This window comes from Pipistrellus hanaki, assembly GCF_964339955.1.
Source record: "Pipistrellus hanaki genome assembly, chromosome: 4".
In the NCBI taxonomy this organism is placed as follows: domain Eukaryota; kingdom Metazoa; phylum Chordata; class Mammalia; order Chiroptera; family Vespertilionidae; genus Pipistrellus; species Pipistrellus hanaki.
This window is the reverse complement of record NC_140506.1, coordinates 14,422,678-14,437,865: the sequence shown is the minus strand read 5'-3', so window position 1 is coordinate 14,437,865 and position 15,188 is coordinate 14,422,678. Positions and strand designations below refer to the sequence as shown.

Genomic DNA, 15,188 nt, shown 5'->3' with positions numbered 1-15,188 from the left:
TTGCCAACATACAGAGATGCAAAATTCAGAAGAGAATCTTAGCCAACATACAGAGATGCAAAATTCAGAAGAGAATCTTAAACAGCAAGGATACCCGCAGGAGTTTTAATCATGACAAGTTCTTGAAAATATGGGACAAGGTTTATTTTAACCATCATTAGCATCCTTCTTATGTAGTCTTAGCACTGAATAAATTATGCAAGCATCACAAAGATAATCAGACAAAGAAAAAACACCCAGCTGTAGCACCCATTTGTATGTCTATGCCAGTGTCAACTCCTGGGACATTATTCCTTTGTCAGTAATAGTTGGAGGTCGGAGGTGAAAAAGACAAATGAGAGCAATTAGTTGTGTTTTTATGCAAAAACAGTTTAGTGTAGCACTTTTTTTCCTTAGCCATTTTAACCAAAAGAGAAAGAAAAGATTTCACATAAAGGTGGGTAGGAAGATTTATCAATTAAATAAAAATGATAAGGTTGCAAACCACATAGAACAAATGTAGTTTAGCTTTTCCATGTCCTGGTTGTCAACAGCTTTTTCTATGTCAACAGATCCTGACAGGAATTAGGATTTGGGGGAGGAGGGAGGACTCTTGCAGACTGCTTCTGGAAGCATAGCCACACTGGTTTGGACGCTAGGATGTCTGGCTCCTCAGCTCCTCTGCCCTAAATTCTCCCCTCCAGCTATGGAGTCTAGCGAACATTTTAGCATACTGCACCCCCTGGCTTGTACCCAGTGCTAAATAAAGGCCAGGTTACACAGTACAGCATCATTTCTTTTTACAAAGCTCCTCCACTAGGGCCATGAGGAAGGACTGACACCTGGAAAAGATAGTTTTTCTTTTGTAAACAAATAAAGAAAAACCCCAATGGTTTCTACATTGCTTCTCATTGTCAGGCCACTTTCTTTGGGGTTGCCAGAGGGATTCTCTTCAAAGGGACGTGAGAAACCCCAGAGACTCTGCATTGCCTTCATGAGTGGATCATTCAAGAAATGTGCACCTCTACCTGCACCTTCACACCTTCTCTCTCTCTCTCTTTCTCTCTCTCTCTCTCTCTCTCTCTCTCTCTCTCTCTCTCTCTCTCTCTCTCTCTCTCTCTTCTGGATCTCCCAAAACAGACTACTGCCTCCTCCCCCAGCCCCTTCTCTACTTCCCTCCTCCTCATAGTCCAGGGCTGATGTCACCTACTCCAAAGAGCCTCCTGAAACCTGACTCCTCCCATCCGTCCCTAATTTCAGGTGCACGATTTAAGTAAGGACTGGGCACAGAGGGATCATTTCTATGACAGGCTTTTTCACAATTGTTATTGGCCCCTCCTTGGGATGGGAGCTTCTGGTAGGTGGAAGCCACATCCACAGAGCTTAGCAATGAGTTGGGAACATAGTAGGTGCTCAATAAACCTGAATCAAGTCAAGGAGTAAACTTTCTAAGGTGTTACATACATACAGTAAAGTGCACACATCTGCAGTATGTACACAGATATAAACGTATACAATGACCACCCAGAGGAACATTATAGAACTTTCCCCAGAGGCTCCCTTACCAATGGGCTTTTTAATTGTTATGGAGACTTCAGGAGTATGTAAGATGCCCTGATTCATCGCAGGTAGAACCCCCAGGATGGAGGGAGGGGCATTTTATTCTAGAGAAAAGCATGGACAGGGGGATTGGAACCTGGACAAGCCACTACTCTCCTGTCTCCTTTCCAATCCCAGCTGTCAGAGTCCCACATGAAAGAGAGAACAAGCGGGAAGGATTTTTTGGGGAGGACTTTGGCAAAGGGACTGTGGACAGGTGTGAGAGCAAGGTCAGACTGCCAACCAGGGCGATGGCACCCGGGAAGCAGGACCTTCCAGGGTTTCAAGGGTTTGGGACAAAGTGGTCAGACCTGAATGGGCAGGAGATAGGCCAGAAGTGGGCAGTTGATTAGGGGTCAGGGCCACATGATAGGCTGGAAGTGGGTAGCTAATCAGAGGCGGGGCCACTGATGGCGGGAATGAGAATGTGATCAGGGCCTGGGCCAGGTGGTGGCCCTAACTGGGCACCTGATCAGGGGCTGTGCCAGGTGATCATTTAAAGTGGGGCTGAGTTCCCACCTGATGTCTGCACCCCTCTGTTAAGCGGTCAACACGGTTCCCCTCCCAGACTGGTTTGAGGACCCTGGGGCTGCAGGCAAGACCTGGGGTCGGTGACAGGTCGGGGCCCAGGCTTAGCCGATCCCTGAAGCTGCCGCGGATCTCTGAGTGTGCAGTGCGCCAAATGGGTTCTCCGGGGGATTAAATAATACACATTTAAACAATGCAAACGGTGGTGAAAAGTGAACATAAACAGTTACCGTCTCCCCACACTCACGCAGAAGTACTGGGGCCAGTGAGGGCTGGTATGCGAGGTTTCAGGATTCCCAGTCACCCCCTCTCAGAGCCTTTCCCAGTCCCCACGCCTGCGGTGACAGGAACGTGAGCGCAGTCCAGTTTGCCAAACCATTTGGATTCACGCAAAGTGTTCACTCTCCGCGGGTTCTGGTTTCTGAGCTCCCCGCTCACCTGTACCTCTTTTTTTTTTTTTTTTTTTTTTTTAAAATATATTTTATTGATTTTCCACAGAGAGGAAGGGAGAGGGATAGAGAGTTAGAAACATCGATGAGAGAGAATCATCGATCGGCTGCCTCTTGCACGCCCCCTACTGGGGATGTGCCCGCAACCAAGGTACATGCCCTTGACCGGAATCGAACCTGGGACCTTTCAGTCCGCAGACCCAGGCTCTCTCCACCGAGCTCATCTGTACCTCTTTCCAGTGCCTCCCAGCAGTGCCTCCCACAGACGAATGGTGTTTTGGAGCCAGAGGACTTTGCCCACAGTTGGAGAGAGGAAACGCCCCCTTCTCCCCCTCACCGTCCCGCCTCCCGCCCCAAAGCTGGGGTCCCCTGTTACTGCGAATGTAAAAAAGAGGGGACAAGATGCTCTTTAGTTGAGCCACGTGTATTTTTCCTTCCCTTCTCAATCCCACTTTTATATTATTGCGGTCTTCGCACGCAGAGCACCACAGACGGTGGCGGGCCAGGGGGCGGCCGGGGGCAGAGACCCGCCCGCCGTCGGGGCTGCGGGATGCGCGCAGGCGGCCCCGGGGAGGAAGTTGAGCTGTCCGATGGGTGCTGCCCAGCCCTGCCTCCCTCTGAGACAAGTAACCGGTGTGTGTGTGGGGTCCTCTGGCCCCCTCCGCGGCGGGAAGGGAAAAGGGGTCCCGCTGCCTGGGTCCGGGGACCCGCCCAGCTCGCTCCCGCGGCGCCCCGCCCGCCCGCCCCGCCCCGCGGGCTTGGCCGCACCCACTTCCCCGGGAGGCGCCCCAGTCGCGGCCGGGCTGACGTCACAAGGCACCCAGCCCGGCGCCCCGCGGAGCGCGCCCCGTGTCGGACCCGCACCCAGGCGCGCCCCCGCGAGCTCGCCCCGCCCGCAGGCGCCGCTGGAGATGGCGAGTCCCGCGGCCCCGGAGCCCGCCGAGGAGGGATGCCCGGCTCGGGCCGCCGGGGAGCAGGAGCCGCTGCCCCGGGCTCCCCGCGGGGAGCGGGGGCAGCAGGCGCCGGAGGCGGGGGCGGCGGCGGCCCCGGGGCGGCAGGCGCCGGAGGCGGGGGCGGCGGCGGCCCCGGGGCTGCAGGTGCCGGAGGCGGCGGGCGAGGTGGCGGCCGCGGTGAGCTGGCTGCTGGGCGAGCCCGGGCTGTGGCTGGGCTGCTGCGCCCGGGAGCTCCTGAGCTGGCAGAGGCCGCTGCGCACCCTCCTGGGCTTCGCCGGGGCCAACCTGCTCTTCTGGTGAGACCTCGGGGTCCGGGCGGGTGTGGGTGTGGATGTGCGGGGTTAGGGGACATCCGAGAGGGCAGCCCACGTTGGGGCGCTTGGGGTGGCGGTGATCGCTGGACATTGCGGAATAGGAAGTGTCAGCCTTGCCCCACTTTCTTGGTCCCCTCTCTGAGCAGGTAGACACCCATGGCCACTCTGCTCCAGATGCGCTGCCTGTAAACAGTGGTCATCGTGTGTGTGTGTGTGTGTGTGTGTGTGTGTGTGTGTGTGTCCTGTCTCACGGGCCAGGTCGTTGGCTGACCCGCCTGCACCTGTACCACCTATAGGTGTGCCCAGCGAACTCCGTAACTTGGGCTTCTGCTTTCTAAAACTCGCAGGTTTTGACCTGTTCCCCCAAAGCATGCCCGAGCACTCGTGCTTGAACTTGTATTCGTTCTTGCACCCCCAGCAGGCATCTTAGGTACATGCTGGGCCAGCTTAGGTACATGCTCCAGACTGCCAGCTGAGATGGGCACTGAATGACGTGTTTTTCCCCTCCCGGGAGGGTTGGGTATACTGTCTTTGCTCCCCGATGAGAGAGCAGGAGGCAGCCGGATGGATTATAAACATCCTCACCCTGGAGGTGTACTCAGTGTGGAAAACAGTCATATATATATATTTTTAGGTGAAGTGCAGAGAGAACACACAGGAATGGCTATGACAAGCCCCCCGATCAACAGGTTTGTCCCTCCATATAGACAGAGCCCATCACCGGCAAGGACAGGGGACGGGTCTGGCTCCTTCCTTGAAGGACAGCCCTGTCATCTGATGGAGGGCGGAGAAAAGCCTTCTTTGTTTGCCACCCTGTCCTCATAACAAGCGTGACCCACACCATGCAGATTACGCAGGGCTTAGGTAACAGATATCTTGTTATAGGGCATAGATTTCTTAACCTTAAAGTCAGGAAGTAAATGCACAAGACATCCATACAGAGCCGTCCATTTTCTGTGTGAATCCGGCAACTCAAAGATGTTTTTCTTACAGATCTGTGCTAGTCCTGGCTTTCCCTAAAAAACTTGCTGTATCTTATCACGGTCCTTGCATGTGAATTAACTTGACTTTGGGTCTCTTTGCTATTAGCATTTCTAGAGGTTTCCCCCCCGCCCCCCAAATTTCTTTATGCTGTTGTGAAGTTATGTGAGCACTCAAATAAGGAGAATGTGTTATGTTATGCTAGATGGGTTGTGTCTCACTCATTTTTCCAAGGTGGCACATATTTCGAAAATGATTTTTTCTTATTTTTAAATTTTGTTTATTAAGAAAAATAGCTGATAGCCTTATAATTCAAAAGTTTGGAGGTACAAGAGGATAGACATTTTGAAAATCTCTTTCCCATGCCTGTCTCTAGTTACCCAGTTTCCTCTCAGAGGCAACCAATGTTACCTGTTCCCTTGTATCTTTCCAGATAATGCATATTTCAGCAGATACACAATATTCTACCCACATTGAAGAATACTGCCTGTGCTATTTCTCTTAGTGTATCTGGGTGATCGCTTCCTTGTTATTTTTTCAGCTGCACAGAATTCCATTGTAAGGATGAACTAAGTTTGTTTATAAACTTTTGCTATCTCAGTGTTACATGTAATGGCTTTGTACATGCACTATTTTGCATAAATGCAAGTATTTCTGTAGGATAAATTCCCAGACGTGGAATCGTTGGATCAGAGGGGACATGCACTTGTAATTTCGATGGATCTCACTAAATTATTAGGTTTCCTTGGAGTTCTACCAATTTATACCTCAACCAGCAATGCATATAACTGCTTGTTTCTCTATACCCTTGCCAACAGCATTCTATCAAACTTTTTGATCTTGCAAATAAGATAGGTGAAAAAGGTATCCCACTATGGCCTTAATTTTTATTTCTCTGGGGTTGAGTATTTTTCCTATGTTCAAGGGTCATTATAATTTTCTTTTCTTTGCATTATCTGTTTATAAGTAACTTTTATCCATATTTTTAGTTGAGCCATTGGGGTTTTTCCTATTGATTTGTAGGAACTCTTTTTATATTAAGGATTTTAACCTAATTTCTGTAATATGAGTTGCAAACATTTTTTCCTTTGATGTATTCTTTTTAAAAAAATATACTTTATTGATTTTTTACAGAGAGGAAGAGAGAGGGATAGAGAGTCAGAAACATCATTGAGAGAGAATCACTGATCAGCTGCCTCTTGCACACCTCCCACTGGGGATGCACCCTCAATCAAGGTACATGCCCTTGACCGGAATTGAAAGTGGGACCTTTCAGTCCGCAGGCTGATGCTATATCCACTGAGCCAAACCGGTTTTGGCTCTATGATGTATGATGTATTCTTAATAACCTCTATTGAAAAGAATGAATTCTGCATAAACTAATTGAAGGCATATATGGCATTATTCAAGTGATGTCTTCTATCCATTTGGTTTTATGAGTTCTTTGGAGAGGCAAACAATGACCAGGCCTTCAACCCATTTATGTCTTTGATCATCTCTTTCATTTCTTTCCAGTTTGCAGTGTCGACATTCCATGCATGTATTTTCTTGGATAGAAAAATAATAGTATCGCTTTTTACATTCTGAAATATTTGTTAATTGGAATTTCTGACTCATTAATTTCATTAAAGTTTTGGACTTTTCCCCTTTGTTGTTTCTGGGGTTAAACACTTTTTAAAAATATATATATATTTTATTGATTTTGTACAGAGAGGAAGGGAGAGAGATAGAGAGTTAGAAACATCAATGAGAGAGAGTCATCGATCAGCTGCCACTTGCACACCCCCTACTGGGGATATGCCCGCAACAAAGGTACATGCCCTTGATCGGAATCGAACCTGGGACCCTTTAGTCCCCAAACCGACGCTCTATCCATTGAGCCAAACCGGTCTCGGCAAGGGGTTAAACATTTTTTGAGGACATCATTTCCTTTAAATAGTGTACTTCTTTTTGTTGTTAATTCTCACCTGAGAATATTTTTTCATTGATTTTTAGAGAGGATGTAAGGGAGGGGAAAGAGAGAGGGGGAGAGAGAGAAACATAGATATGAGAGAGACACATTGATTGGTTACCTCCCACCTGAGTCCCAGCCAGAGCCAGGATTAAGCCTGCAACCTAGGTACATGCTTTTGACTGGACTCGAACCCAGGATCCTTCAGTTCTCAGGCTGACGCTTTATCCATGGAGCCAATCGGGTTAGGGCATAAGGAGTGTACTTCTTATTAAGTGATCTTAAATGATGATGTTAAAACATTCTGTGTCCCTGTCACTCTAAAGCTCCATATTTTTAATGAGAAAAACAAAAAGATTAAAAAGAAATATGAGGACCCCAAATCTTATCTTAAGCAAGAGGGATGATGTTTGTACTTTAATTAGAATTATTTCACTTTTGTGGAGACTAACTTTTCAAACATATATTTTTGAATGATTTAATACCTGGTACCATCAGTAGCTTTCAAGATTTTGGGTTCAAGTTCAAAAGCTCTAATATATATATATATATTGCCTGCCCATAATCTGTAAGATTTTAGTACTGTGAACTACAAAAACCAACATTGAGGTATGGCCTTAACAAACAGCTCTAACTCAAGGCTGCATGAAGCAAGTGTGTTAGTAGAGTCAGAGAAACATCCAGTTGGTGTGGCTCAGTGGTTGAGCATACACTTATCAACCAGGAGGTCACAGTTTGATTCCTGGTCAGGACACATGCCCGGGTTGTGGGCTTGATCCCTAATGTGGGACATTAGGCAACCAATCAATGATTCTCTCTCATCATTGATGTTTCTATCTCTCTCTCCCTCTCCCTTGCCCTCTGAAATAAATACAAATATACTTTTTAAAAACAGAGTCAGAGAAAGGGTAGGCTATCCTGATGCAGTTTCAGGGGAGTGGTGGCATTGTGGACAGAAGAGGTTGTGGGGTCTTGGACCAGATCCTGGTGGACAGGAATGTTTTAGGTAGATCTAGTACATGGTCAGCAGCCTTCCAGCCCTTAGGAGCTGTACCTGATATTTCAATCAGTATTGCCAAACTGATGTAATGGCACACGGATTAGTAGAGAAAAGTGGGGAAAATGAGACTGGCTAGGTGTTTTGGAAACACATTTTGGGGCAATGGTTTCCTTGAGTGTCATGTTATGTGTATGGACTTGTCTTTAGGCAATGGGGATAAAACAAAAACCACCTCATTAATGTACCCATGAATATTATAATGGGTAAGTAAATCATAGTCCATTTACTCCTGCCATCCCCCAAAATACTATATAACAAAGAAAATAAGCTACAGCGATAGGCAACAACATGGGTGAATTTTAAAAATGTATTTTTGGGCAGAGGAAGCACACGGTAATATGTGCAGAATGATTCATATTTTTTTTTTTAAAGTTTCAAATTGTGCAAAGCTGAACAGTATTGAGGATATACACATAGGAGATAAGAAAGACATTCTTATTCCTGAAATCAAGAGAGCGGTTGTCCCTGGGAGGAGTGAGAAGGCGTGATCACAGAGGGACATATGGAAGGTTCTGGGGTACAGGCAGTGTTGTATTTTCTGTCTTGGGTTGTGGGTACATAGTGTTCAAGTTATAAGTATTTTATAACTGTGTATGTATGTATTCTTACCTATCATCTATGTATTTTATGGAAAATACTAACGTATTAAATTTTGCTAAGAAACAGTATTCACTCAGAGGTCCGAGGAGCTCGATCCAATGCAGACCACATATAGTATTTGCTTCAAGAACAACATTTCCACAATAGGTGGGGTATTTCTTAAAAGTAGTCAGAGAGCTGTGTCTCCCTTATTGTGTCCATGAGGGACATGTTTTTAAATTCTTTCTCTTAAAAAATTTAAATTTTACTTATTTTTTTTTTAAAGCTAATACCGCCTCACAGTTCAAAAGTTTAAAGTACAAAGGGGCCAACACTTTGAAGATCTCTTTCCCACGCCTGCCCCTGGCTACGGTTTCTTCCCAGAGGCAATCAGTGACAGCCGATGGTAAACACAACATAAAATGGAATGAACCCAATGAAACGGAAAATGCCCGTTTGGTTTTGGTTTTAAAGAATTAACTGTTTGCAGTGTACCATCAATAAGGTGCACAGACTCTTAAGTGTACAGTCCCCTGTCACTCCTGCGTAACAAAGGCAATCAAGACCCAGGCCATTCATTCCATCACCCCAGAAGATTTCCTGTCAGTACCCACCCTGGGGACGGACCTGCTTTCCAGCACCAGAGATACTAGTTGTCTTCCCTAACGTTTTACATCAATGATACCATCTAGTATGATGACTTTTGTGTCTGCCTTTGTCTGCTCAGCATACCATTTTGAGATTCACTCCGTCGTGCCTATCAGTTATTTTTTTCCTTTTTTGTTGTCGACCAGGATGCCATGTCAGGGATATGCCACGATTTGTTTATTCACTTGTCGGTTGGTGTTCACTTGGGTTGTTTTCAGGGTTGGCTATCATGAATAAAGTTATTGAAAAAACCCCCGACAGAAGTCTTTGTGTGAACTGTCTGGTTTTGGTGAGAGGAGTGGCAAGCTCTGACGCATGTTTTCTGCGGCCACATGACGGTTGCCTTGGACAGGCAAGGGATGGAGCAAAATGCCCCTATTCTCAGTCTCCTGGCGGGTCACAGTGCTGAAACTGGATGCCTTCCAACGCGGCCTCCCTCCTGGGGCACGCTGTCTCTGCAGCCTAGAAAGTGCCCTGATGTGATTTAATATTGAACCCACAGTTGGGGGCTTGGCATACAGCAGGGGTTTTCAAACTACGGCCCGCGGGCCACATGCGGCCCGCAGAGGAGTCTGATCCGGCCCGCCAGGTTTTTTGGGCAGTGAGCGCAGCCGAGGTGTTACAGTAGGAATTAGTAGTTCATATAGTCCGGCCCTCCAGCTCTCTGAGGGACCGTGATCTGGCCCCCACTTTAAAAAGTTTGAGGACCCCTGGCATACAGGAAGGTCAACGCCTTGGGCTTTTTCCTTAGAGCATCTCGCATTGCATGACAACATTACCCTCCATGTGTGTGAATAGTAAAACTGCAAGGACGTGATTTGCCTGAGGTGACTGCACAAGTGCAGGAGACCTTGGGTACTATGCCTTTTGTGATGTCTCAGGCTGGGCACCTGTGTAATCTGGAATGCCCAGGACCCACTGGGAGGCCTTGGGGTGCTGTCCTCTGGCGTTGGTTTGGAAGGTTGCAGGATCCAACTCGCCCTTGGTGTCAAGAGCCGCCCTATATCATCACTGATGGCTTCTCCAGCTTGTTAGAGGAAGGCTGAGAGGGCTGAGCTTAGAAGGTCGTGGGGACAAGGAAAGGTAGGCGTGCCCGGAGTGGACGTGGCCAGGAGTCATGGGACAGTGGTGACTAATATCTCTCTGTAGGAGGGACGGTCTACTGAGATTGAGAAGGTTGAGCCAGGACGAGGCTGGCTATATCTTTCATGGGGAAGGATAGCAGGAAATCACAAATAATTGGGGGGAAACGCTGGATGACATTGATTTCCTGGCTTTATTTATGTCTGGCCATTTTGATAGGGAATACATTTTTATCAGGTCCCTGCATTTTCATCTTTGTCCTCGTGAACCAACTTTTTCAAGCTGCATTTTTATTTTCACGGAATAGTGCTAAATTTAGTATTGTGGCCACCTCTAGGCTGTATTGCATTAGTAGTCAGTATTATTGCTCAAGAAATTACAGAAGCGAGCTCAAAAGTCTCTGAGGTATCCACATCTCTTTACATACATGCTTTTAGAAAGCATAAAACTCTTAAGTGTTTTCAAAGATTCTTCAGGAAGATTTTCATTTTCTTTTCTTTTAAATATAGTTGTATTGATTTCAGAGAGGAAGGGAGAGGGAGAGAGAGATAGAAACATCAATGATGAGAGAAAAGCATCGATAGGGCTGCTTCCTGCATGCCCCACACTGGGAATTGAGCCTGCAACCCAGGCATGTGCCCTGACCGGAAGTCAAATCAGTGACCTCCTGGTTCATGGGTTGAAGCTCAAACACGGAGCCATGCCGGCTGGTCAAGATTTTCATTTTCTACATGCTTGCTTCTCTGCTCATTTCAGTGTATTAAGGAAGGAAATACTTTTCTCTTCGGGATGAAGGCAGCACTGCCTAAATGAAAACACACTGGGTGAGGTGTGGCCACTTCCATGCTCCACACGGAGTCTTAGAACTGGGAGAAGGAGCTGCAGCCACCCATGGGCCAGCCGGCCTCCCATCTCTGTGGGGACACTGAGCGAACCTTTCATTGGGAGATAAATAGATGACGCCAGCACTCACTCAAGTTGTGGCCACGCCTAAGTTACTGGATGTACGGATTTGGCTGCTGTGTAACAAGCTGGTATTTTATTTTTTTTTTAATTTTTATTTTTTTTTACAAATTTGGGGGCACACTTTCTGTGGCCTTACATGACTTCACTTGGGGATACCTGCAGTGATCATTGATTTTAACAATGACCATTTGGGGCACTTTTTCTCACACCACCCAGCAAGGGGTCATTGTCCCATTTTGCAGAAGGAAATGTTAAGGTTAGGCCATTTAAGCCACTTGCCCCAAGGCGACAGTAGGTGGCAGAGCTTGGATTCCAACCAGGCTTTTGTACATTTCCCCCCCATCAGCTAGAGCCCACTGCAAGCGGAGTGTGATGTTATATGGCTTATCCCATATGTGTTCTACAAGACCGAGTGAATTTACTTCTCAAAACATTGGTTCCCCCCCCCCACACACACCCCCACCCCCCCACACACAGCTGGTTGTCTCTACTCTGCTTTCAGGAAAGAAGCTGATTTATTTTTCCAAGTAAAATTTCATCACTAACCGCAGCTCCACTCCATCAGCTTTGTTTTCTGTTTTCCTGCGTCTAATTGCAAAAACCCAGAGTGCATCTCTCTGAGCTGTCAGGTGGTCCAGCTTCATCATGTTTGGTGCCCTTTGGTGTTTGCCCTTTTGACAGGAGGATGGCTTTCTCTCCAGGTAAAAGGTCCTGTGGCCCCCTGCATCTTCCCAGGTGGCTGTGCCGGTTTATGGTGTTGAATGGCACCTAAAACGTGTGTCCTTTGGGCCGTGAGCCTGGGTGTGTTTAGTGTTGGGGATGGCATCCTGTCTTTAAGGAGCACTGCTGCCATATCCTGGGGGAGGGGAGTTGGGCTGTTGGCTGGCGTTCATGGCGGTGTCTTTATTGACAGCAGGGGAGGGTGTTCGGGGACTGCTCCTCTGCTCCTCTGGCTCATCCGCAAAGCCTCCCTGCTCTGCCTGCAGCTCTTACTGGCCCGAGCCTGCTCCTTCCGCCTCTGAGGCTCTGTCTGTGTCCACCTTGCCACCCATAGCCACAGGAACTAAGGAGAATGCCAAGTTTGAAGTACTGTGCTTGTGCAACTTCATTTTGCTGATACTCTTAGCATTTTTTTCTATTTGATCTTTTTAATTTCCAGCATTTCTGGAAAACTCCTTTTGATAATGGGTCAAATGTATCAGGCTGCCAGTTTGAGTTCCTCTCTCTCTCTCTTTTTTTTTTTCCTTTCCCTTGGAGCCACCCTGGTCTAGTGTGGTTGTCCCCAGGGCCTGCTGTCCTCTTAGGACATCCGCATCCGTCACCTCCCTCCCCCCATTTCTTCTCTCCTCTGCAAGAGCCTCCAGCGCTGGGCCCATGCTGCAGACGGGGTCAGGAGAGGTCACAGCCTCGAGGGGGAGGCCCCTTTTCTTCCCCTTAAGAATACTCATGGTGGTTTAAGGCAGTGGTCAGCAAACTCATTAGTCAACCGAGCCAAATATCAACAGTAAGACTAGTGAAATTTCTTTTGAGAGCCACATTTTTAAAACTTAAACTATAAAGAATATGGGTAGGTACATTATTATTAACTTAATTAGGATGCTCCTAAGCTGGCATTTGCTAAAAACAAATCTGATTGAGGCATGTGGCTCGCGAGCCGTGGTTTGCTGACTACTGGTTTAAGGGTTTCTTGTTTGTTCGGAGTCTCTCATTTCTGTTTGTTTTTCCCCTGTTACTGGACTCTTTCTTGGTGAACTCCTTCTGTACTGAGAGAGCACATCCTCCAGCTTTGAGCAAGTACAAAGGAAATGCATGTCTGGTAGAAGCGTGTGCAGGAAATATCTCTGTCTCACCCTTCCAGCTGGTTGCTAGTCTGGTTTGCTTTAGAGTTCTGGGTTGGAAATAACTTGCTCTTAGATTTTTGAAGCATTGCCCTTCCGGTCTCTCTTGCTTCCGGTGTTACGTTTGAGCAGTCAAGACGCCTGCCCAAGGTCTTTCCAAGCTCTCGTAGATGATCAGTAGCTGGTCCAGTTATTGCTTTCTGATGGCTGGTATTTAGGTAAACAGGGAATTGGCCAGACTGCTGTATGATCACTAGTGCGTTAGCGCTTAAGGGCAAGCTTACAGTATTTCTTTTTGGCTTCCATACTTCCAAGACTCAACGTTGGCCAATATGACTTTGTGGTCCATTGTAATCCTGTGGTACTTGAACACAGGGCTTCTGTGTGCCTCCAAGGGGTACTCACACAGAGCACAGCTTGCGTGGCATCCCCTGCAGTTGTGCAGGGAAGTTGCCCTGGCTGGGTGCTGTGGGCTTTGCCGAGTCTTGCCCTGGAAGGTGGGCGGCAGGCCTGGCTTTGCAGGAACACATTCAGCCCTAGAACAGACTTCACCTAATGAACTGAAAGGAGGATAGGATCCATGCTTTGACTTTGCACGTGCTCAAAGCAAACATCCTAACTTGTCATAGTCCAGGATGCGGCCAGGATGTGCTGAGTTGGAAGAGTGTCACTGCTATTTACATTCTCGGTTTGGCTGGGAGCTCCAGGCCACACAGGTGCCACTTTCTGCTGGTCAGCTCCCAAAAAAGCACGCTGGCACTGACTTTTGCTCATGTTTTGCGAGTCCCAGGTAGCAGAGATCAGCCAAAGAACCAAAAAATGAACCTATTAAAATCCTCTAGGACCCCGAGCTCCCCAGTACTTTGAAGGCACTGACCTGTTTTTCCGTATTTCAAACCGCTGATGGAAGATACTTATTTCTATGATCAAGTTACACCAGCTCTGACCTAGTAAACTAGGTTGTTTTGTTAGCAGCTAAACTCTTTCAAAAGACGGCGTCCCTATGAGGACACAAAAGGTAGGGACTCCGCTCCGGCTCCATCATCACCTCATTGTACAGATGAAGAGACCGAGGCCCAAGTCCCCACTGTGAACTGGTGGCAACAGGCCAAGCCTCGGGGCCTCCTGACCCCTTTTTAAAACTGCTGAGTGTTGAAACAAGCATGATGAAACCTAGGACGGCAAAATAATAATTTCCCTGGTGCCATGATCACTGCTCCGAGTTTTCAGGTCACTGTGGAAAATTTACTGTATCGATCCAGCCACGTCTCGGGGGTTCTTGAGGGTCTGGGGCAAGAATATGGACAGATCTCCGATTTGTCAGGATCCTCAGAAGCTCCTAGCTGTCTGTGAGCTTCAGACCACATCCTCCCTCCTTACCCCGGTCCACTGAGCCGAAGTTTGTTCAAAGTCAAATTTGACAAAAGGAGACAATTGAAGACTGTTTCTCTCTCGGTTGTGGCGCAACTTGAGCACATCTACCTGAAACAAGATGTTTCACATCCAGTGAGTGGCAATATCACCTTTTCTCACCCCATGAGGATAACTGCCTCCTGGAAACCTGTCGTAGGGAGACCTTCTTGTCACTTGAGCATTCATTTCCTATTTGAAGGGAACATTTTTCTGTATGCCTGAACTGCACACTGATCCCTGCGTTTTCTGAAACAACCCCAGGACCCGTTAAAACAGGCATGGCCACTTCAGTAGTTATACTGGTTACCAAGTACAATTTAAGGTTTGTTTGTTTTGTTCGTTTGTTTGTTTTTGTTAATAAAACCTCTTAAAATAGCTGTTGACTTCTTCTCAAGCTCTCCGGTAGCTAGTACATATAATAGAAGGTGTTCACAAACAAAAACTGGGCACGTATTCAGTGTTTTAAAAAAAAATTCAAGCTTTCATGGAAATAACATGGGAAAGCCAGGCTGAGAGTGTCCATCAGAAGAGTACAGTTTAGGTGATGAGACTGCACATCACTGGGAATTTTAGCACGAGTCAGAAGGCGGCCTCGCGGCCTCTCGTCTGGGGCTCAGCACGAGTTGCATACAGTCCCAGTCCATCTCTGTATGTGGAAGCAAGGGCGAGGAGCTGGAGGGGGGACGTTAGATGAGCCTCCTGCTGCAGTGCCATCCCTGCATTCTCCCTGGGTATCTGCTGGGGTACTGACTTAGTATGAAAACTTTCTATTAATTTTAGGAATGATTATATATTTTCTCATATATTTAAAAGTTCACCTTTTACATTTAACTTCCCAAAACTTCCT

At 47.3% G+C, this 15,188-nt stretch overlaps 1 protein-coding gene across 2 annotated transcripts in view; it reads left to right on the top strand.

Annotated features, from left to right (window-relative positions):
* Positions 1 to 3,335: 3,335 nt before the first annotated feature.
* RETREG1 (reticulophagy regulator 1) overlaps positions 3,336 to 15,188 on the top strand; it is a 97,170-nt gene continuing 85,317 nt past the window's right edge. The window contains exons 1-2 of one of the 2 annotated variants that reach the window (XM_084881646.1): positions 3,336 to 3,613; positions 3,653 to 3,804. In XM_084881646.1, coding sequence (XP_084737772.1) covers positions 3,467 to 3,613; positions 3,653 to 3,804 — 299 coding nt within the window. In that variant the 5' untranslated portion in view covers positions 3,336 to 3,466. Of the gene's footprint in view, positions 3,805 to 15,188 lie in introns of both variants that reach the window. The other variant, XM_084881645.1, reaches the window with a different exon arrangement.